The sequence below is a fragment of the Chenopodium quinoa genome, unplaced genomic scaffold (assembly GCF_001683475.1).
Source record: "Chenopodium quinoa cultivar QQ74 unplaced genomic scaffold, ASM168347v1, whole genome shotgun sequence".
Lineage (NCBI taxonomy): Eukaryota > Viridiplantae > Streptophyta > Magnoliopsida > Caryophyllales > Amaranthaceae > Chenopodium > Chenopodium quinoa.
Window position 1 is genome coordinate 94147 of NW_018742249.1, and position 20431 is coordinate 114577.

General features: G+C 38.6%; 1 protein-coding gene across 1 annotated transcript; it reads left to right on the forward strand.

Moving 5' to 3' along the window:
• The first annotated feature begins 11222 nt into the window (after positions 1-11222).
• LOC110682751 lies at positions 11223-15297 on the forward strand. The gene is made up of 2 exons (XM_021859080.1): positions 11223-13377; positions 13533-15297. The coding sequence occupies exon 2, from the start codon at positions 13589-13591 to the stop codon at positions 14411-14413; it is 825 nt and encodes a 274-aa protein (XP_021714772.1). The 5' UTR covers positions 11223-13377; positions 13533-13588; the 3' UTR covers positions 14414-15297.
• The last annotated feature ends 5134 nt before the right edge of the window (positions 15298-20431 follow it).

Sequence of the window (20431 nt, forward strand, 5' to 3'; positions counted from 1 at the left end):
TATCTCATCAAGCACAGTTTATCTGGTAAATACATTCAATATTCATCTAATTTTGTTGAAGTAATCCCTTTACATGAAAAATACAATTCAGTCTCTAGAATTATCTTTTAGTTTCCCAAAGCTATAAATGTAGAAGACGTATCATCATAATTCACCTCACCTACCCTTTACCCTGAAGCGACACCTCACATTTACTCCAGTATAAAAAGGCGATGGGTAACTCTTGATTTTTCACACCACTCAAATCAATTATTTCCCTTCCATACAAAGAACCTCGCTCATATTCTCCCATGGACATCTCTCCAAAAGACTAAACCCTAACTGACATTTAAGCCCTCGTTGTAAAAATCTAAGAGATTTCTACAGACAAAACCACAAATATTCTCAAATAGCTTCTTCTTGAATATCCTCCATCTCTAAAATCAAGCAAAATGGAAGAAAAACCAGAGCTACCCAAGGAAGAGGAAGTCGAAGAATTGGGGGTTTCAAATAAACACAAGTCTACATCGATGAAAAGGCTTAAGGAGAACGCGAAGCACTTTGTATCAGGTTTGTGCTTAAATCTTCCATGGTGTAAGGCCTGTAAGTTCAGAAAATTTCTTGCGCTAATTGAATTTCAAACTTGGACTTATTTACTGAGTGAATGTTTTAATAAGCCTATATATGATGGTGCTTTGAAAAAATTCCATTCTACTTTTATATGTGAAAAAGGAAAAAAAGGAAAAATGTTTTAATTGAATTTGATGCTGAGTATTTGGGGAAACTATTTGATGTTCCTAATGCTACTTATGAGTTGTATTTCAAAGGATCCGTGTAGAAACCTCTTCCTAAAATCACAATTGAGTTAATTGTAGAGCACTATAGAGGAAACCCTAAAACTACCTATGTCAATTCACCCCTCTCCAAAAATTACTCTTTGAAATTGTCCACAGTGATATTGTTCCTTGAACCTAGAAAAGAGATTCAGCCAATAAGCTTGATTGTATCTTCATTTACTGCCTTGAACACCGAATTCCCATGAACTTTCCTTTTATCATGATCCAACATCTTGATCATTGTGTCCATCAAAACTGGAAAATTGGCTATGGTAACCTTCTCACCACTGTTCTAGAAAGCTTCGGTGTTGATTTCTCTAAATATGAACCCCTTCCTCTCAAAACAAATGAGTTTGTTCAGAGAACTTTTCTTGAAAACCGAGGTTTGCATGTGGTTTATGGGTGTTTGGAGGAGCTGCCAGTAGAAATAGAAGATGAAAAGGAGCCTCAAATTGAGGGGGAAGCAAATGATGAGGGGGGAAAAAAATAGGGAGACAAGAAGGAGAAAAAGAGAGAAAAGGAGAAGATTGTAGAGGTGGATATGTAAGAAATAAGGGGAAAAAAAAGAAAAAGTTTGAGGTTGTCAAAGAAGAATGCCCCTAGGGAAGTTGAACTTGTTCATATTGACTTAGGGGAGCAGGATATGGAGAAGGAGTCCTCTTTCCCTACACCACCAGAGTCACCTCCTAAGACTGTTCCTGCAGGCACAAGGTTCAAAGAAATCATCTCTGAAGCCATGCTTAATGAAGCAGTTTCTCTTGAGCTCAAGGAGTTGAAGGAAATGCTCAAATAGATCAACTCAAACCTTGGGTCAAACACTGCTAGGGTGGATGCTCTTGAGAAAGCTGTTGCAGGATGTACCAGTGATGCAAAGTCTTTGCTTCTCCAGGTTGCTCAAGTAAGAGATGAAGAAATCAAGCAGGTGGTGGAGAAGGTAGAAGGAAAGTTTGATGAGCTTACCCTTGATGAAGCTTGAACCTGTTCCTTGCCCTTCAGACTATGATAATGATGTTTATGCTTTTATTTTGATTGCCTTGAACAATTTTCTTTTAGGTCTGTAACTAAATAGGGATTACTTGTTTCTTTAGGAAAACTTGTGGATTTGATGCACTTTTAGCCGATGTTTAACATTGGTTTTGGATGGATGTTTCATTACTATTTTATGCATATTTTCTGCTTAGATTGTTTATATGGTCTCTGCCTTATCATTAAACCATGCTATGGTGTTGTGCTTGAGATAATTTGCCATATACATTGTGTTTTTGATAATGCCAAAAGGGGGAAAGTGTACAGGCAAACTACTTACACACTTATCATCCATCTGTACTTCAAAGTTTTGTGTCTCTCTGGTTCTCAGTTAGGTATAAAACTCTCTATAAATTCCTTCATCTTTTTAAGTATTCTTTAAGTCTTACAGTAGTATACTTGTCTTTTGATTTTATTCATTCTCTAAGTATATTTTCCACGTTTGTCATCATAAAAAAGGGAGAATATTGTTGCCCTTGATGTTTTGATGATAACAAAAGTCAAAGAAATGGAGTAATGATATGGCTTGATAAATTGTGTAGTTTGTTTATTATAAGTTGCAGGATTAATTCAAGGCAAAGGAACAAGAGCTTATAAAATCTGAATACTTGTAGCAGTGTACCTGTGAAGGAATAGAAGCTTTGAAATATAAGCCGGAGAATGAAGGCTCGAGGCATAGACTTCCAAAGAGAATTATTAAGTCTAAAGTATTTTATATTTTGGGTTTTATGTAAGTGAAAATAAGTAGAAGTTGGATACTTAGTAGAATGGGATTGAAAATTGATTTTGGATAGAATTTAAAGATTGGTAAATTGTAGGAAAGTTTATTAATGAAAATATCTATTCTGATTTTATCTAAAATTAATATATTTTTATTTCAGAAAGAATATATTTCAAAAGGCTTGCATAAATAATTTCCTAAACTGGCGCAACTAACTGGTGATTAAATATTCTCCACTTAACGAAGAAACTGCTTCTAAGAGGTTCAATGTGGCCTGGTTTCTAGGACATGCTTGTAGCTTTGGAAGTGGTGGATAATAGTGGCGTTGATGTGCAGCAATATTGGCGTAATTAGTGGTGGTTGTGGCATTTTAATCAAGCTATGTTTTTCTATAAATGTCGAAGTTGTTTTCCGAAAAACTTCACCTTGCTCAATCATATTTTTATAGCTTCTAAGTTTTCTAAAAGAGTCAAGAGTCGCATTCTACTTAAGTGGTTAACTTTCTTAATTACTTTCATTAGAGAGAGTAGTTTATTCCACGAGTTGTAATTGGGGATTGGGAGTTTTAGTGAACTCAAGAGAAGTTAGAATAGAAGAGAAAGAGAAGAGAAGAGCAGTGAGTTGAGGACTTACTGCTGGGAACTTTAAGTTCGTTGAGGAACTTGAAGATAGTCTTTACCTTGTAGTAGGTTGATTGGCCTATACTAGTAAAGAATCTTTCCTAAAATCCCAAATGGTTGTGGGTTTTTTTTCTTGTTAGGGTCAAGAAGTTTTCCACGTAAAATCTCTTTGTATTACTTTTGAGTTCCTTTAGCTTAGTTTTGTTAATTCCGCAAAAAGTTATCTCAATTTCCTTAAACTACAATTCACCCCCCCCATCTTGTAGTATTCTTCTAAAGTAACAGTGTTTGTATTGTTGGTAGTCTGGTGTGGTGGTTCTCATGGTGATCGATGATAATGGTGGTGGTCGATGATGATGGTGGTAGTGGAAGTAGTAGGTAGGGGAGAGGAGTTTTTTAATTATTAATGTTAATTAATCTTAGTAACTAAAATTATGCTATTAGTTTTTAAACAGGGGGTATTGTAGTGATTTCATTTTTGTAAAAAAAAAAACTTACAAAAAAAGGAAATAATGTGTAATTTTCCTTTTTGGCAAATGTTGCACATAATATGTAACGGAGGATGTATATATTAAAAGGTCGGTGTTCATAACATTATGTATGTGCCACCTGTAGTATAAATCTACATCATCATTCAACAACCTTTAGCATCAAAATGCATACAAAGAGATTTGAACCCTAAAACTCATTAAATAGAAATCACATTTTATTACCATCTTAGCTATAATTAATCCATGCTCTAGTAATCAAAATTTATACATACATGTATGTATTAGCTAGAATGTAAAATTAAAAAAATAAAAAAATAATCCTAAAAAAAATTATTATTGTTTTTGTATTCTAATTTACCCACGTTAAAATAATTAATAAGTCTTTATTTTAAAGTGTCCAATATAAAATAAATTTATTCAAATTTTTACTTCGGGTCACACACTAGTTTCTTACAAAACCACGTATCTATATAAAAAAGGTCTTTATTAATTTCTTTTTCATTTTTGTACCTTCTCCTCCATTTCTTTTCCTACCTTGACCTAGCCCGCCTATATCCTCCTTAATCATTCGGATGGCTCCAAAGAATCATCTATGAACAACCCCAACAACAAGAACAAGAAATACACGAACAATTTAAGCAAATCCATCGATTTCCCCGATCCTAAACCCAACTAATTTTCTAATGGAAACCACGTGAGCAACTGAAGTTGTAATACTATTTTTACAATTAGTACTCTGTAGCCACCATGGCACAGTTGTGCTATTATGTGGATCTTTTTTTTTTTTTTAAAAAAAAATTTACAAGAGTGACTAATAAAAAAACAACTTAGAAGGACCAAAACGAAAGCCCATGCTGTCGAGCTTTCACAACCAACCAGACAGCCAGTGTGTCGGAGCCACCCAACCACGAGGGACTTTAGTAACCTTACAGGCAGAAAAACTTCAAAGAGTACGCCTAATGTCATGCATCAACCACAAGCGAGAAATATCCTCTAAACAGTCACAACAAAAAAAACTCACCAGGGTAGCACAATCTGTATCATAAGGCGAAGAAACCCCTGTGAATAACTACTTGAAGACCCCATGAGCAAGCTAGAAGTTCTGCCTGAAGAGCAGACATTGTCCTACAAGCTCTGGAACCGCCTCCTAACATCTTAGCTGAATCAATTCTACGAAAAATCCTGCCCGCATCTACAGAGTTGTCATTAGTATTCCAAGCGTTGTCTAAAGAATCTTCCAGAAAACCACAAAGACAACTGACAGAAGGAGCCAAGGCAAGTGAAGACCAAGATTGCTGCCTAGAGGAATACTGGAGAGAAAACAACTAAGCTTGATCACCACGAGAGATACACTCATCTGCAATATTAAATATAGAAGCAGGAGAATACAAGGCCTGTCTAAAAATGATGTGATTATGAGTCAACCAAATAGCCCAAAAAAGACACAGGAAAGATCATAAACCCCTCCATTTCTTAAGAAGTCTCAACTCAGAAACCACATTAGTAAACCACAACTCAAAAGGCTTTCCATAAAATGAAGCACCTCCCCTATTCAGAAACAAATTGGAGAAAAGATTGCAAACAAAAGCACAACCATGAAAAGGTGAGAAGTTATCTCATAATCATCGATTGGCTATAGTGGGTGTTCCACAAACAGAAATGATGTAGGATCATCAAAATACTTATGAGCCAACACAGGTTCCCACGCGTAAGAACCCGGACTATGGATAGATGAAACATGAGTCGAGAGTACTGACCCACTAACGCCGAGTTTAAATTGGACATGGCCCCCGTGGGCCTAATCCTCTTCAAGAATGCGAACCTGCGAACCCGAACTAACCTTCCAGGCAACGCCCTTGGCAATAGTCTTCATCCCAACATCTAAGTTGTGAAAACCCCGCAATTTACAAGCAAGCCATATAGGAGACAGAGAAAATAAAGAAGGATACTTGGCAGACAAAACCTTAGAGGCTAGGAGTTAAGGATGTAGGACTTTATATACTCTAAGCAAAATTACATTAATCATTTCATAAGCATCTAAACACCAATATCAATGCATAACACATAAAGAACATATAATTGTACCTTTGAAGCGTAATTCCACGTGCAATCGAGTAAGAACAATAAGAGATAAAGAATCCAAGTATGATTCCTCTACTTAGTCCATGGGCACATATTAAACCTCCACTAATGCTAGTTAGTTGTGCCTAAACACTTCAATCAACCTTCATCGGAGAAGAGAGACAAGAAGTAACCACGAAACACCAAGGACAAACATCACGAGTCACCTAGGGTGGCCAGCTGTACGGAGGAGAGAGAGAGAGAGAGAGAGAGAGAGAGAAAGAAAGATTAGGGTTTTGGGACTTGGCTGCCTTGAGTTACAATTCACTGAATGTTAATTGTTATTTCAACCTTAGTCATGGTTCTTATTTATATATTATATCTCTAAATAAGAGTCCATGTCAAGCCTAAAAACCTTGTCCTAATTAAACTACTCTTGCCCAAAACTCCATATTTTTACCTGTTTAACCCAATAACCTTGTGTGACCTCATAGGATCCATTCTATTGGGCTTTGGACTATTTAAATAGCCCAAATATCATTTTTCATATCTAGCACCAGGCAATGGTGACCCTATAGAATGAACTGATGATCTTAATCATAGTGATCCTTGATACATCTAGTAAACGCCCTTATCAAAGACATAATTCCTTTAGAGGATGCTGACAAAAACGTCATCACTAGCGTGCTAACAGAGCTGAATTAAAACATGTCACGGAACGAAGGCCCAAAATTCTCATACCCTTGGGAAGATGTAACAAAGAGGCCAATCGTAAGGCTAATCCACGAGAAACACTAGACGAACGCCACCAAAACTGAGCTTACAAGCCATCGATGACACGAAAAATCGAGGAAGGAACCTTTAAAACTTAATGTGATTAAAAGAGACGACCAAAACTAAATTAACGATGACTAACTTTACTGACTATGACAAATGAAGCGAACCAAAATCAACCAAACAGCACAAAACCTTATCAACCAAAAACTGAAATTCGAAGACTTTGTGACACCCTAAATCCCCCGACAAACCAAGATAGGGACCAAAGGACTCCCGACATTGAAGTTTCAAACAATGAGCCAAATAATCACGATAGGCGGGAGGGGTATTTGAACTAAACTTAACAAACGACTTCTGTAGGTTAATCATCTAGCCTGACATATCACAAAGATCGTCTAAGGTACCAAAAACATGGTCCCCAAGCATCAGGAGAAACCTAGAAAAATAACAACAAATCATTGGCAAAGAACATGTTGGGGTTTGGTGAGTCCGACTCACCGCGGAAACAACCCCGACCCAAGGAACCACTCGTAATTAATAAAACCATAAAGCATAAATAAATAAGCACAAGAAAAGGAAGAACGAATCATACCCTTGAAGCGAGCTTCGCCCTCTCAAAATGGGCTCTTACTTGAAAGCCTTGAGCACCGCAAATGCCGTGCCTCCAACGGTATCCACCCACAAAGGACGAACACGACTTTTTAGGTCCGCTACCTTGGAGTTAGCAAGGTCCGACCAAAACCCAAGTGTTAATGGAGTTTAAGAGTTTTTCCCAAAATATGGAATGCTCTTTCTAACTCCCACTCAAGCACTTTACTCCAAATCCCAAGGTTGGTATATATAGAGGAAAGTATAAGTGGGAATTTCTATCCCATCAATGTGGAATCATGAAATTCCACAAGCTAAATTAAATTAAAATTGCAAACTAATAATAAATCTACAAGTGGCATTACCATGTGAAATGGGTTGGTGAGGACCACATGGAGAGTAGGGGACCATACTTGCTCCCCACTCAATACTCTCCTTGTGCCACATGTCCTTACCCACTTGCTCCCATATTCCTCAAGCTTCCCCATAGTGACCGGCCCTATGGCCCATTCACGAGCCCAGCCACGAGCCCAGCCCGAGCCCAGCCCCGCACCAAGATGCGGGCTGCTGCTGTGCGCGCAAGCCACGCACTTGGTGCGGGCTTGCTGCTGTGCGTGGCTGCTAGTGCGTGCGCTGCTAGCACGCCTAGCTTGCGGTAGCTAGCTACTGCACGCACCACGTGCACGCGGCTGCTAGCTGCTGCTGTGCGTGGCTGCTAGCACGCACCACGTGCACGCGGCTGCTAGCTGCTGCTGTGCGTGGCTGCTAGCACGCACCTAGCCAGCATGCTAGGCTCAGCTTGGTGCACTTGCTAGCCACCTATGCTTGGACATTTTTGCCCCTAGCATTCGGATGCTCGGGGCACTCCGATGCTAGGGGTATTTTGGGAATATGGTCGATTTATTATTATTTTGCGCATCTCGTCTTTTTATTATTTTTGACTCGACTTCCGACGATCGGTTTTGACGCTCCAAGCTCGAATTACCGACGTCTGAATATTTAACACTCGGGCGACGAATTAATTTCTTCCGAATTAATTCGTCGAGTCGGTTCGTATATTTTGCTTGGGTGTGACCCGAAGGGTTCAGTCAAGATTAAGCTGTAATATTAATATTAGTGATCGGAATCGGCTCACCCAAGTATTCCGATCACTTGATCTTACTGAATATATTAGCTTTCTAATAATTCTGAACCCGCTATCAGAATAATACACTTGTTCGAAGGACACCATTCTTTCAGAACAAGTGAGAGATAAGAGGGCTCTTCTAGATATCCGAATACGTGAAAGAGAGACTGATCCTCTACTAGGAGAAGCATAGCTAAAAGTACTTCCATACAAAGGACAAACAAGTAAGAGGAGAGAGGATCCCCCTGATGGAGGCCACATTGGTGCTAAAAGGGATACTAAGGATCCCCATTGACCAAGACCTGATAAGAGACTGTCGAAACACATTTTTAATAATATGAATCCAATATGAAGGGAAATCAATGGCATATAAGACACGGAGCAAAAAAATCCCACCAAACTCTATCATAAGCCTTATTCATATCTAGCTTTAACACTGCATAGAAACGCTTCCTATCTTTAGAAGAATTCATGGACCGTTAACGCATTGTCCGATAATAATCTCCCTATAACAAAGGCATTTTAAAAGTTCGAAATCAAATAGGGTAGAACTAAACTGAGACGGCTAGTGAGACATTTTGCAATGTATTTATAAAGGACATTGCACATGCCAATAGGTCAAAACTGAGACACCAATTTTGGACATTTGATCTTAGGAAGGAAACCCAAAACCAAAAACGTGTGATTCCATTCCTTTAGCATATAACCATGAGAAATAAGTACTGAACAACTAAAATGACAAAGGGCGTCCTACCAATGAGTCTCGAAGAAAGCCGAGGAAAAGTCATATAGCCTAGAGACTTATTATCCTCAATACTAAACATTGCCTTCTGAATCTCAAGAGGTGGTGTAGATAGGGAAATTAACTGTCGCTGTTGCTGAGAAGGAGAGACACAAGAAAGATTTAGCTTATCCCACCGTGGAGACTCAAAACCCAAAGGAAAAGTTTGAGTCGAATAAAGATCCTTATAGAAAGAGAGAATCGGAGAGCGAATACCTCCTAGATCACTAACCCATAATCCATCATTGATATTCATACTGTGAATCATGTTCCGACAATGACGAGACTGAAGTCAATGAACCATAAAAAAGAGCAAGCGAGAGTTATTATCCCCTATAGCATCCCATTTGACCTTAACCCGCTGACGCCAGTAAAGAAAGGCTGCTTGTGCCTTTTCTAACTTTTCGTCCCTAGTAGAGAGAAAAAGACAAATTAGAGGCGACTTGGTTAACTGCTGTTACTAGATATTTCAAGTTTATACCCTAAGCTTTGCGAGGGGAGACACACCAATTCTTTAAATAATCCCTAGTCACAGACAAATGTCGGGAGAGAGCAAACAAACGTTGGATATCCAGCAAATACTTGTGACAAAGTAGCTTAAATAAACAAGTGGACATTCTTCGCTGTTAAGCACACCAATTCTCTATTCTATAAGGCCTAGAAGTAGAACTTATAGACTCCGAATCCGATAAAATAAATTGGCAGCATGGTAAAAAAAGAGTATAGGTTGATGGAAGATCTTCGTATCTGGATGGTCAACAATCGACTAATGAGAAGCATAATCTCTATCTAAACGCTCAAAATAGGATTTGAATCCATTATGTTATTAGTCCAAGTAAACAGAGATCCTGAATAAGGAATATCAACTAACCCCATCTCCAAACGGGAATTAAATCCCTTCCACCAATTTTATTGGAAAAGTAATCTACTATATTGAAATCTCCCAATAACAGTGCATTAGGATGGACATAAGGATATCAGTGATTTTGTGCCAAATTGCTAATCTATCATCAACATGCGGCGAGCAGTATGGTGGTTGTGAGATGAATAAGGTGCGGTTTCTAGGGCTTACAGGGAAGACAAAAATTTTAAAAAAAAAAAATTGTGGAGGCTAAGGTTGGATCAAAATCTAAGTTGTGATGGCATGTTAGATAATATGAACTTCTTCAATTGGAATGTATTCCATTAATTCGTATATATTGCAATATAGGGTTATAAAGATGAATCTTAATCACGTTAGCAAATCTCAAAAGATATTTACAAAATATTTACAAAACTATATTCTTCTGTATAGTATAATATCTAGAATATTTATCATATATTTTATCAAGAATGTACACCACATAAAAAGCAAGGGATATGATATAGTTATATTGTACGCAACTCTCAACAATCAAAAGCTATATAAAATATTGGAAAAATTAACAAAAATAATCCGAACTATTGACTATCTTCTCATTTTAATCCGAACCACTCTTTAACTTAGAATAAACCAAAGTATAGGGGGTATTTGCTCATATTATTTTAGGTAAGTAAGCAACCTGTTAAACAGGTTAAATTATATGTTTAGGGCCCACTTTTAATTTTTTAATGGCATTTACTTCTTTTCTCTGCTATCACCACCCAAACTATAGTGGAGTATCAATCGTGGTTTTCCTCCATGAAAGTTCCTTCATCAAAGATCAATTTCACATGTATGACCTTTTATTTTCAAATTATGTCATCAAATTTTGTTAATTTCAAGTTTTTTTCTCTCTTTTATATCTAATTATGTATTTCCTTGCTTCTAACATTCCATTAAAATTTCAATTGCAATTGATGTTATTGGGGCTTAGTGGCGATATACATACATGGTAAGTTAACGCAACTTTCAATATTTATCGTATTTCAAACCTAATATATATACTATAAAGGGGAGTTTTTTCCCGAGTTTTTAGAGAGCCACGTAGGATTTAATTTTTTCAGCGCGCCAGGTAGGATAATAAATTTTAGTGGTAGCCAATTAAATATGAGATTATTAATTTCTTTTAGAATTAAATAATTTAACTGACACGTAAGCAAAATTGGTGAATCAGATAATCCAGTTTAAATTAATTAAATATAAAATATTATCTTTTAATATCAGGAATTTTATCTAAATATTAACAATTTTTAGCACATAAATTCAAACAAACCATGCATCGCACGGGCTTCATCTAGTTTTTTCAATTATTTGAAACTGCAATTTGGGGATGAATTTTTTTGCCTCGCAACCTCTAATTACATGTCAATTTGTGAAATTGTGTTGCTAAATTGCGTTGCTTTTTTTTTTTTTAGAAAGTATCTAAATTCCGCTTCTTAAAATTTCTAAAATAGCTGTTAAATTGCGTTTCTAAATCATGTATGTTGTTAAAATTAGGGATTTTCTACCTTAAAATTCTGGCATGGTGGTATGTTTAAGAGGCTTCCTTCTGGGCTAAAGTATGTTGGTGGAGTGGAAAAATCATTTGATGTAGATGTTGATGTTGATGAGCTTTATTGGTTTACTTTGGAGGAGTTGGCTAAAAAATATGGTAATTATTTAGTGATTGATGACATATATTACCTTGAGCCTAATGCAGAGAACTTTGAGTTGAAGAGGGTTTATAGTGATAATGAGGTTAGGACTTTGTCTGCCATTGTTTTAAAATGTAGGTGTGTGGACTGTTTTATTGTTTGTACTGCTCATGTAACAAAATTGGGTGGTGATGTAGAAAAGGCATGTGTAGGGGATGTTGTTACCAAAACAAGAAAAAAGTTGTCTCCTAGGAAACAGAAAGTGCCACTGAAAAACAATCAGGGGACCAGTTTGGGACTCTAAATAAAGAATGCAAAAATGGAGATAATGGGTCTTTGGTAGTTGGATCTAAACCCCCTTTATTAGTTACATCTAAAGCCCAAATTGAATTTTATATACAGGGCTCTGAGCTTCATCCCTACCCATCCCAACAAACTCCTATTACAGCTTCATTACTAACAAAAGAACCCTATCCCCCACAACAGTTACTGCCCTCACAACCTGAAAAATCTCAAACTAAAAAAAAAAACCTGAAATTTTTGATGAATGATTGAACACATTGGATGATCATCCTAGTCCTATAACAATTTATGAAACATATGCTGATATAGCTGCTTGGAATGCTGAAAATAAGGGAGGTGACAATGAGTTTCGATTAGATCAACCTGTTAACCAAGACCAAGATGAGGCTGACATTGAAGAGGAGGTGGTTGATGAAGAATTTACAGTTTTCTCTGGTGGGGATACCGATGATGATGAGTACAAAGATTCTAGAGAGAAGATAGAGGCTTGGAATGCTAAGGCCTTGTCCATAGCTAGGGAGTTACAAAAAAAGGTTATCGACGATGGACTTTCAGGTCAAACACAAGCCTTCTATTGTAGAAGAAGTTGTTGATCCTAAAGGGTTTGTTAGTGACTATGAGAGCAGTGGTGATGAGTTGCGATCTACAGATGAAGCTGATGAACATTGCATAAGGAATCGGAAGGAAAACAAGAAATCAGTTGTAGTTAACGCTCAAACTGATTTCTCAAAATTCAGGTGGTATGTTGGTATCAAATTTCCTAACATACAAGAATTTAGGGAATGTGTAGTTAGATATGTAGTTGCTCAAGGGAGAAATCTTCTTGGGTAGTTAGTGACAAAAGCAGAAATCAAAGACTTGGAGTTAAATGCAATTCTGGTTGCCTTTTTAAGCTTTATTGCAGTTGGGACAACGGAATAAAGTCATTGGTTGAGAAATCGGTGAAGGACCAACACACTTGTTATAGGAATATGGAGGCCAATCGACAGCTAAAGTCAACCTGGATCACAAAACAACTTCTAGAATTATTTAAATCGAGGCCACATTGGCCTGCAAAGGAAATTGTAGAAACCATTAGGATTGCTTACAAAGTTTTAGTGAAAGTTCCATTTGCTTACAAGGTGAAGTACTATGCTCATAAGCTACTTCACAGATCAATGAAAGAACATTATGCCAAGCTAGGTGCGTATTTAGCAGCTCTGAAACAATCAAGCCCCAACAACTACTTCAAGCTTAAGACAATCAAAACCACAGATCCACCCATATTCCAAAGGGTATTTTTCTATTTTGATGGTGTTAGGCAAGGTTGCATCAATGGTTGTAGGAAAGTGCTCTGTATAGATGGATGTTTCTTAGAAACCTTTTTGGGGGGCATGCTCTTGAGTTTAGTGGGTAGAGACGGAAATGAGCAAATGTACCCTCTTGCTTGGGCAGTGGTGGACAGTGAAACAAAGGATTCTTGGACTTGGTTTCTCAAACATTTGAAGAAGGCAATTGGAGAAGCAGATGGTGATGGCTGGACAATTATTTCAGGTGGGCATCAGGTTTTCACACATCACACTTTTTTCTTCTTCTTTTTGTTTGCTTGCTTTTCTTTTTAAAAAAAAAATTCTTACAATCATTATATATTTATACTTTCATTTGTTTTCAAACAATAATTTATGCATTGTAAGTTGTTTTCTATGAAGGGTATATTGACTGCTAAAGCCGAGCATAAACATTGTAGTCGACATATTTTTGCAAAATGGCACAGGGAATTAGGGGTGATGAGATGAAAGCAATGTTCTGGAAAGCTGCAAAGGCATACAATGAAGCAGATTACAAAGATTCTTTAGAGGAGATGGAGGAGGTCAACCCCGGTGCTGTAATTGCATTCAACAAACACAATCCCAACTTATTTTGCAGGGCATTTGTGAAGACTACAACAAAGTGTAATGTAATTTTAAGTAACATGGCTGAAACATGGAATGGGTATATCATACATGCACGAAATAAACATCTCATAGACATGCTTGAAGATATAAGGGCAGCTCTCATGCAAAGAATGGTGTTAAAAAGAAATGCTCTGGAAAAATGGACTAATAAAATATGTCCAAGAGTTACAGATAAACTGGAGAAAGAGAAGGCTGAAGTTGACTACTGTTGTGCACTACCTTCTAACATACATCAGTTCCAAGTGAACCACAGGCTGGACTCCATGACAGTTGATTTACAAGCTAGAAGCTGCACGTGCAAAATATTGAATTTGACTGGAATTCCATGTTATGCCATAAGTTGTATTTTTCTTATGCATCAAAATGCTGAAGATTGGGTTGATGATTGGTATAGCAAGGAAACCTATCTAAAAATTTATAGTGGTTCAATTAATCCATGTCCAGAAGAGAGACACCAACCTACCGTTGTTGCTCCACTTGATCCACCACCAATTAGAATAGGACCTGGGAGGCCTAGGAAAAACAGAAGGAAGCATCCTATGGAGGACCCTAAGAAAAAGGGAAAGCTAACAAAGCATGGAATAGAGATGGAATGTAGTGATTGCAAGTCAAAAAATCATAATAAAAGGAAGTAACCTGACAAAGACAACATTTAATCTTTGGAGCCTGTTGCTAAGAGAGAAAGAGGGAGGCCAAAAAAGGATGCTAACATCTGGGTGGTTTTAAGACTTTTAACTGAACCAACACACCACAATGCCACTGCAGAGCCTTCGAAAACTGGCAGAGGAGGAAGGGTGATTAGAGGGGGGAGGGGTAGTAGACATCTGGGTGGTTTTAAGACTTTTAACTGAACCAACACACCACAATGCCACTGCAGAGCCTTCGAAAACTGGCAGAGGAGGAAGGGTGATTAGAGGGGGGAGGGGTAGTAGACATCTGGGTGGTTTTAAGACTTTTAACTGAACCAACACACCACAATGCCACTGCAGAGCCTTCGAAAACTGGCAGAGGAGGAAGGGTGATTAGAGGGGGGAGGGGTAGTAGACATCTGGGTGGTTTTAAGACTTTTATCTGAACCAACACACCACAATGCCACTGCAGAGCCTTCGAAAACTGGCAGAGGAGGAAGGGTGATTAGAGGGGGGAGGGGTAGTAGAGGTGGTGGAAGAAGTGGTGATGTACGTGGTGGAAGAGGTGGTAGCAGGGGTGGAGCTAGAAGGGGTGGTGGAAGGACAGGTGGAAGAACTAATATGCCTATTGGGAGTGGAGTATTATTCAATGCTGATGGTAGTGTGCAATCTTTACATTAATAATACTTGGGTTATGTAATTTTGATCTTTGTATTAGTTTAGGTAAGTAAGCAACCTGCTAAACATATGTTTAGGGCCCACTTTCAACTTTTTAATTGCATTTACATTTAATTTCATTTTTTTGATTCATCTTTCCAAAAATAAAACATGTACATACTAGGAAGCAGGGGAATGAGCAGTAAGTGCGGTAGTACATGCAATGTAATGGATGTGTGTAACTCATTTGAATTGAAATGAACAAGAATTACGTTGTACTTCTGAAAATTTCAAAACATTGTATTATGCCTTGATAATTTCATCATTCCAAAATTTCAACTTCTAGAAGGGCATAAAAACTAACCTTACATATCAAAATTCATAACAAAAGAAATGTGATCTTATAAAATGATCTAACAATTCCAGCCAAAATGATCACAATTATTTTATTTATGATTATTATTTATTATGTTGCTTGATACATTATTTATTCTTTATTGCTTGATCACACCTTTGATGCATGTTTAAAGGGAATTGGTACTTGTAATCATGCTTAATAAGATAATTAATAATCTTGTTTAGGGTTAATATGATTATAAATTCAAGTGATCGCCAATAATAGATTTATTTGTGCATTAAATTCAACCAACATAGATAAACAGGTTTAGGGTTAATCCTACTGATTGCATGTTAATCAGAAAGCGCACATGAATACGATCAGAATAAAGTAGAGGCCTATTATTAGGGCAGGTTCAATCTCTTTTAGGTTGGATTTGTACCTTCATCCCCGGACCCTTAATTGGTTCATGACCTTATGGAGTTGACGATCTCTTGGATCGTTAAAGGGTGTAGCCTTCATCCTATGAATGGTTTACAAGTTCCTTAAAAACTTGTTGGCGACTCTTTTGCTCTATCTTCTTCCCTTTTGGACGCCACCGTACTTTAGTGTATGATCACAGTGGGGTTCGAGCTAGTGGGATTTAAGGCTTGAAATTATTCCCTACAGTTTTTGGCGACTCCACTGGGGAGGATTTCTATTTTAATTCCTGAATTTGTTTTAGAATGAGTGGATGAGACTCGAAAAGTTCTAAGTATTTCATGTGCGTAATTTTGATTAACATTATTGTCATATGCGTAAAAAGGATCTCATTGGAAAGACCATCCGTAATGAGTCAAAAATATAGGATTTTACACGTAGGAAATTTGAGAAATGTCTTTCACAACTAGGACTGAAATAACACCACGCAAAACTGGAAGATTTTATCGAGCACAGAAAGTTGCTGAGGCATGTGGGAAGTAGCGTCAGGGGCCAGAGCTTGGCGCCACACTTTTAGCCGTAGCGCCAGACGCTAGTATTGGCGCCAGGCGCTACAGGTAAAAGTTGGCACCAGTCTCTGTTTGCTGGCGCCAATTTCCCCCAATACCGAACCAGAAATATGCATTCTGATTTCGACCAGTTTTTCGTATTGTTTGCTCGATCCTACTTCCTGATTGAATTTTTTCTCACTTTTCTGAAACTCATATGTGTTCTACATATGGACATAACCCTCTGGGAATTCATGCTCTATCTACCCGATTGAACGCTCCATGCAACAAAGGGTACATCCGAGAATGTTGAATTCACCAAACCATGGAAGCGAGTTTTTTTTCTAAAACTCGCGGTGTCCCATCCACTCGCGCCAACCCTTCACGTTTAGGCTTCCGCGCGGTGCATCTGAACAATTAACCATGGACCCTCTATTGACTAAACCATATCCCAAACTTTAGAGAACTAGAGCCATGGTTAGGTTGCAAACGCATTGCATCATATTGTGCCTACTTGACTACTTGTGCATTATTTGTTGTGCATACTCTATGTGATTTTTCCTAACCGTTTGTTTGACTTGTGTTAAGAATAAATAAACTAATTAATGACTAAAGGACTTTGTTTAATTAATTAATTAATTAATTTGAGCTAATAAATAAACATAAATCCGAGTCATAGTTCCTTTAAGTCAACCCGGATTTTTATTCTCGTATACTGCACAAGCGTCAACTTGTTTTGGTCCTAGCCGGAGTTCTAGCAAGAACTACGAGTCGTACAGCCAATGGATCTGTAGCCCCGAGTTGTTTCTTTAATTTGGAGTTGGTTTCATCCCAATCAGAGTCGCAGATAAAACGTTATGACTAAAATACCACAGCCTGTCCAGTTTAATGCATATACGTGAAGTCTTAACTTAGTCTTTGCTTGAGTCTAGTTACATATTCTAGCCACACGGTCATGACACGAGTCTTAACATATCACCTACACTCACTAGTCTTAGCACACACTTTGATTATACATCACCATGGTCATGTCTTAGGTTCATGCACAAGTCGGTCTTTTCCATCATTTGAGTTGGGGGGTACATTCTATTCCTAATTCTTCATATCCCTCCATCTAAATCTTCTTTCACATTCTATTCCAATCTTTCTTCACTTCCTCCATCCATTGCATGTTGAATAAAGTTTGAGTCAAATAATTAACAAAGAATATCCCCAAATTCCTTTTCCACAATACTTGATCGAGGAGAGAAGGGCGATTAATCAAGGACAACCTCTTTATTCAAGTCTCGCTTTTCGATAAACCGATTCGTCAAAAGAGGAAGGCTAAGAAGATAATGGCAACTCAAGAAGAAGTCAATGATCTTAAGAACCAAGTGACTAACGTGACTGAGACACTGAAACTTCTCGCACTTAGGGTCGATGATCCCGTGAAGCAACAACAAATGAACCTCATGCAAGAGAGTCTAAGCAAGCTATCTAGTGACTATAAATTTCAGGGCATGAGTTCACAAGGGGTCTCGCTGGACAAGGAACTTCATCCGCATAAGTTCAACGCCACTGACATCCCTAATTCAAGGCAACAGATAACCCTTACTTCCATCTAAGAGCTTTTGAAACTATAATGAGCATTAAGGGTATCGATAAGAAGGTTTTCCCCTCTCTGTTCCCACTATCTCTTGAAACCGTTTGCCAACAATGGTTCTTCTCCCTTGACAAGGAGAAAACCTCTACCTGGGAATCGATAGTGAACGCTTTCGTTGATAGGTACAAGTGCAATATCCAAGTTGAAACCGACCATAGACAACTTGAGATGCTAAGTCAAAAAGAGAATGAAGGCTTTACTTCTTTTTTTAATAAATGGAGGGAAACTTCCGCCAAGATGATTGAGGTCCCCACCGAAAAGGAGTCTGTGAGGATGTTTATCAAGAATCTCCAAGAAAAGTATTCAAAGCACTTAGAATATCAACACAACTTGAATACTTTCAAGGTCGTTTATGACATCGGAATTGAAATCGAAGACGACCTCGCAAAGCAAAAAGCTACTAACAATAGTAACCACGGTGGCTGGAAAGGAAAGAACAACGACAATCCTTCTTCTTCCGAAAACGCCCACTCCAGTAATAATGAGTCAAAAATATAGGATTTTACACGTAGGAAATTTGAGAAATTTCTTTCACAACTAGGACTGAAATAACACCACGCAAAACTGGAAGATTTTATCGAGCACAGAAAGCTGCTGAGGCATGTGGGAAGTAGCGTCAGGGGCCAGAGCTTGGCGCCACACTTTTATCCTTAGCGCCAGACGCCAGTATTGGCGCCAGGCGCTACAGGTAAAAGTTGGCGCCAGTCTCTGTTTGCTGGCGCCAATTTCCCTAAATACCGAGCCAGAAATATGCGTTCTAATTGTTGGGGTTTAGTGAGTCCGACTCACCGCGGAAACAACCCCGACCCGAGGAACCACTCGCAATAATTAAAATCATAAAGCATAAATAAATAATCACAAAGAAAAGATAACGAATCTTACCCTCGAAGCGAGCTTCACCCAAAAAATCGTGGCTCTTACTTGAAAGCTACGAGCACGTCAAGCGCCGCGCCTCCGACGGTATCCACCCACAAAAAGGCGAACACAACTTTAAGGTCCGCTACCTTGGGGTAAACAAGGTCCGACCAAAACCCGAGTGTTATATGAGTTTAAGAGTTTTCCCAAAAATTATGGAATGCTCTTTTTAACTCCCACTCAAGCACTTCACTCCAAATGCCAAGGTTGGTATTTATAGAGGAAAGTATGAGTGGGAATTTCTATCCCATCAATGTGGGATCATGAAATTCCACAAATTAATTTAAAGTTAAATTAAATTAAAATTGCAAACTAAAAATAAATCTACAAGTGGCATTACCATGTGAGATGGGTTGGTGAGGACCACATGGAGAGTAGGGGACCATACTTGCTCCCCACTCAATACTCTCCTTGTGCCACATGTCCTCTCCCACTTGCTCCCATATTCTATGTTTCCCCTTAATCCACGGCCCTATGGACCGAGCCAAGCCACGAGACAATCCCGAGCCCGGCCCGAGCCCAGCCCGCATCCAGCTGCTGCTGTGGCGCGGTGCGGCTGCTGTTGTGGCGCGGCGCGGCTGCTGCTGTGCTAGCGTGCCTAGCCGCGGCAGCTAGCTGCTGCACGCACCACGTGCTGCGGCTGCTAGCTGATGCTGGTCGTGGCTGCTAGCACGGTGCGCTAGCACGCACCAGCCAGCCATGCTAGGCTCGGCTTGGTGCTTTCTAGCCACCTTTTCTATGACATTTTTGCCCCTAGAATTAGGATGCTCGGGGCACTCCGATGCTAGGGGTATTTTGGGAATATGGTCGATTTATTATTATTTTTGCGCATCTCGTCTTTTATTATTTTGACTCGACTTCCGACGATCGGTTTCGACACTCTAAGCTCGAATTACCGACGTCTAAATATTTAACACTCGGGCGACGAATTAATTTCTTCCGAATTAATTCGTCGAGTTGGTTCGTATATTTTGCTTGGGTGTGACCCGAAGGGTTCAGTCAAGATTAAGCTGTAATATTAGTTATATTAATATTACTGATCGGAAGCGGCCTCCACCCAGGCATTCCGTTCACTTGACCTTACTGAATATATTAGCTTTCTAATAATTCTGAACCCGCTATCAGAATAATACACTTGTTCGAAGGACACCATTCCTTTCCCACTTGTCCTTCCGGACAAGTGTGCATTAAGTGTATAGCCCTTATCCTATGTCTCATCATGTCTCTTCATGAACTACAAAGTAAGATTACTAGTCATCTCTGTTATGTCCAGAAGTGTTTCTCGAAATCCGAGTTTGACTGTTAATAAGCAGATGATTTCTAAAATCCATCTGAGCACGACCATGAATTTTTCACAGTCTCGCTCTTCGAGAGGCCTTGTAAACAACAAGACATGTTCCCTATTGTTAGTAGGGGGACATTTCCAGTCTTGTAATGTATCTTCTCTTACTAAGAGGACTCACCCGCCTGATATCTGTCTTTATAATCCCCAGTTACGGCAGACG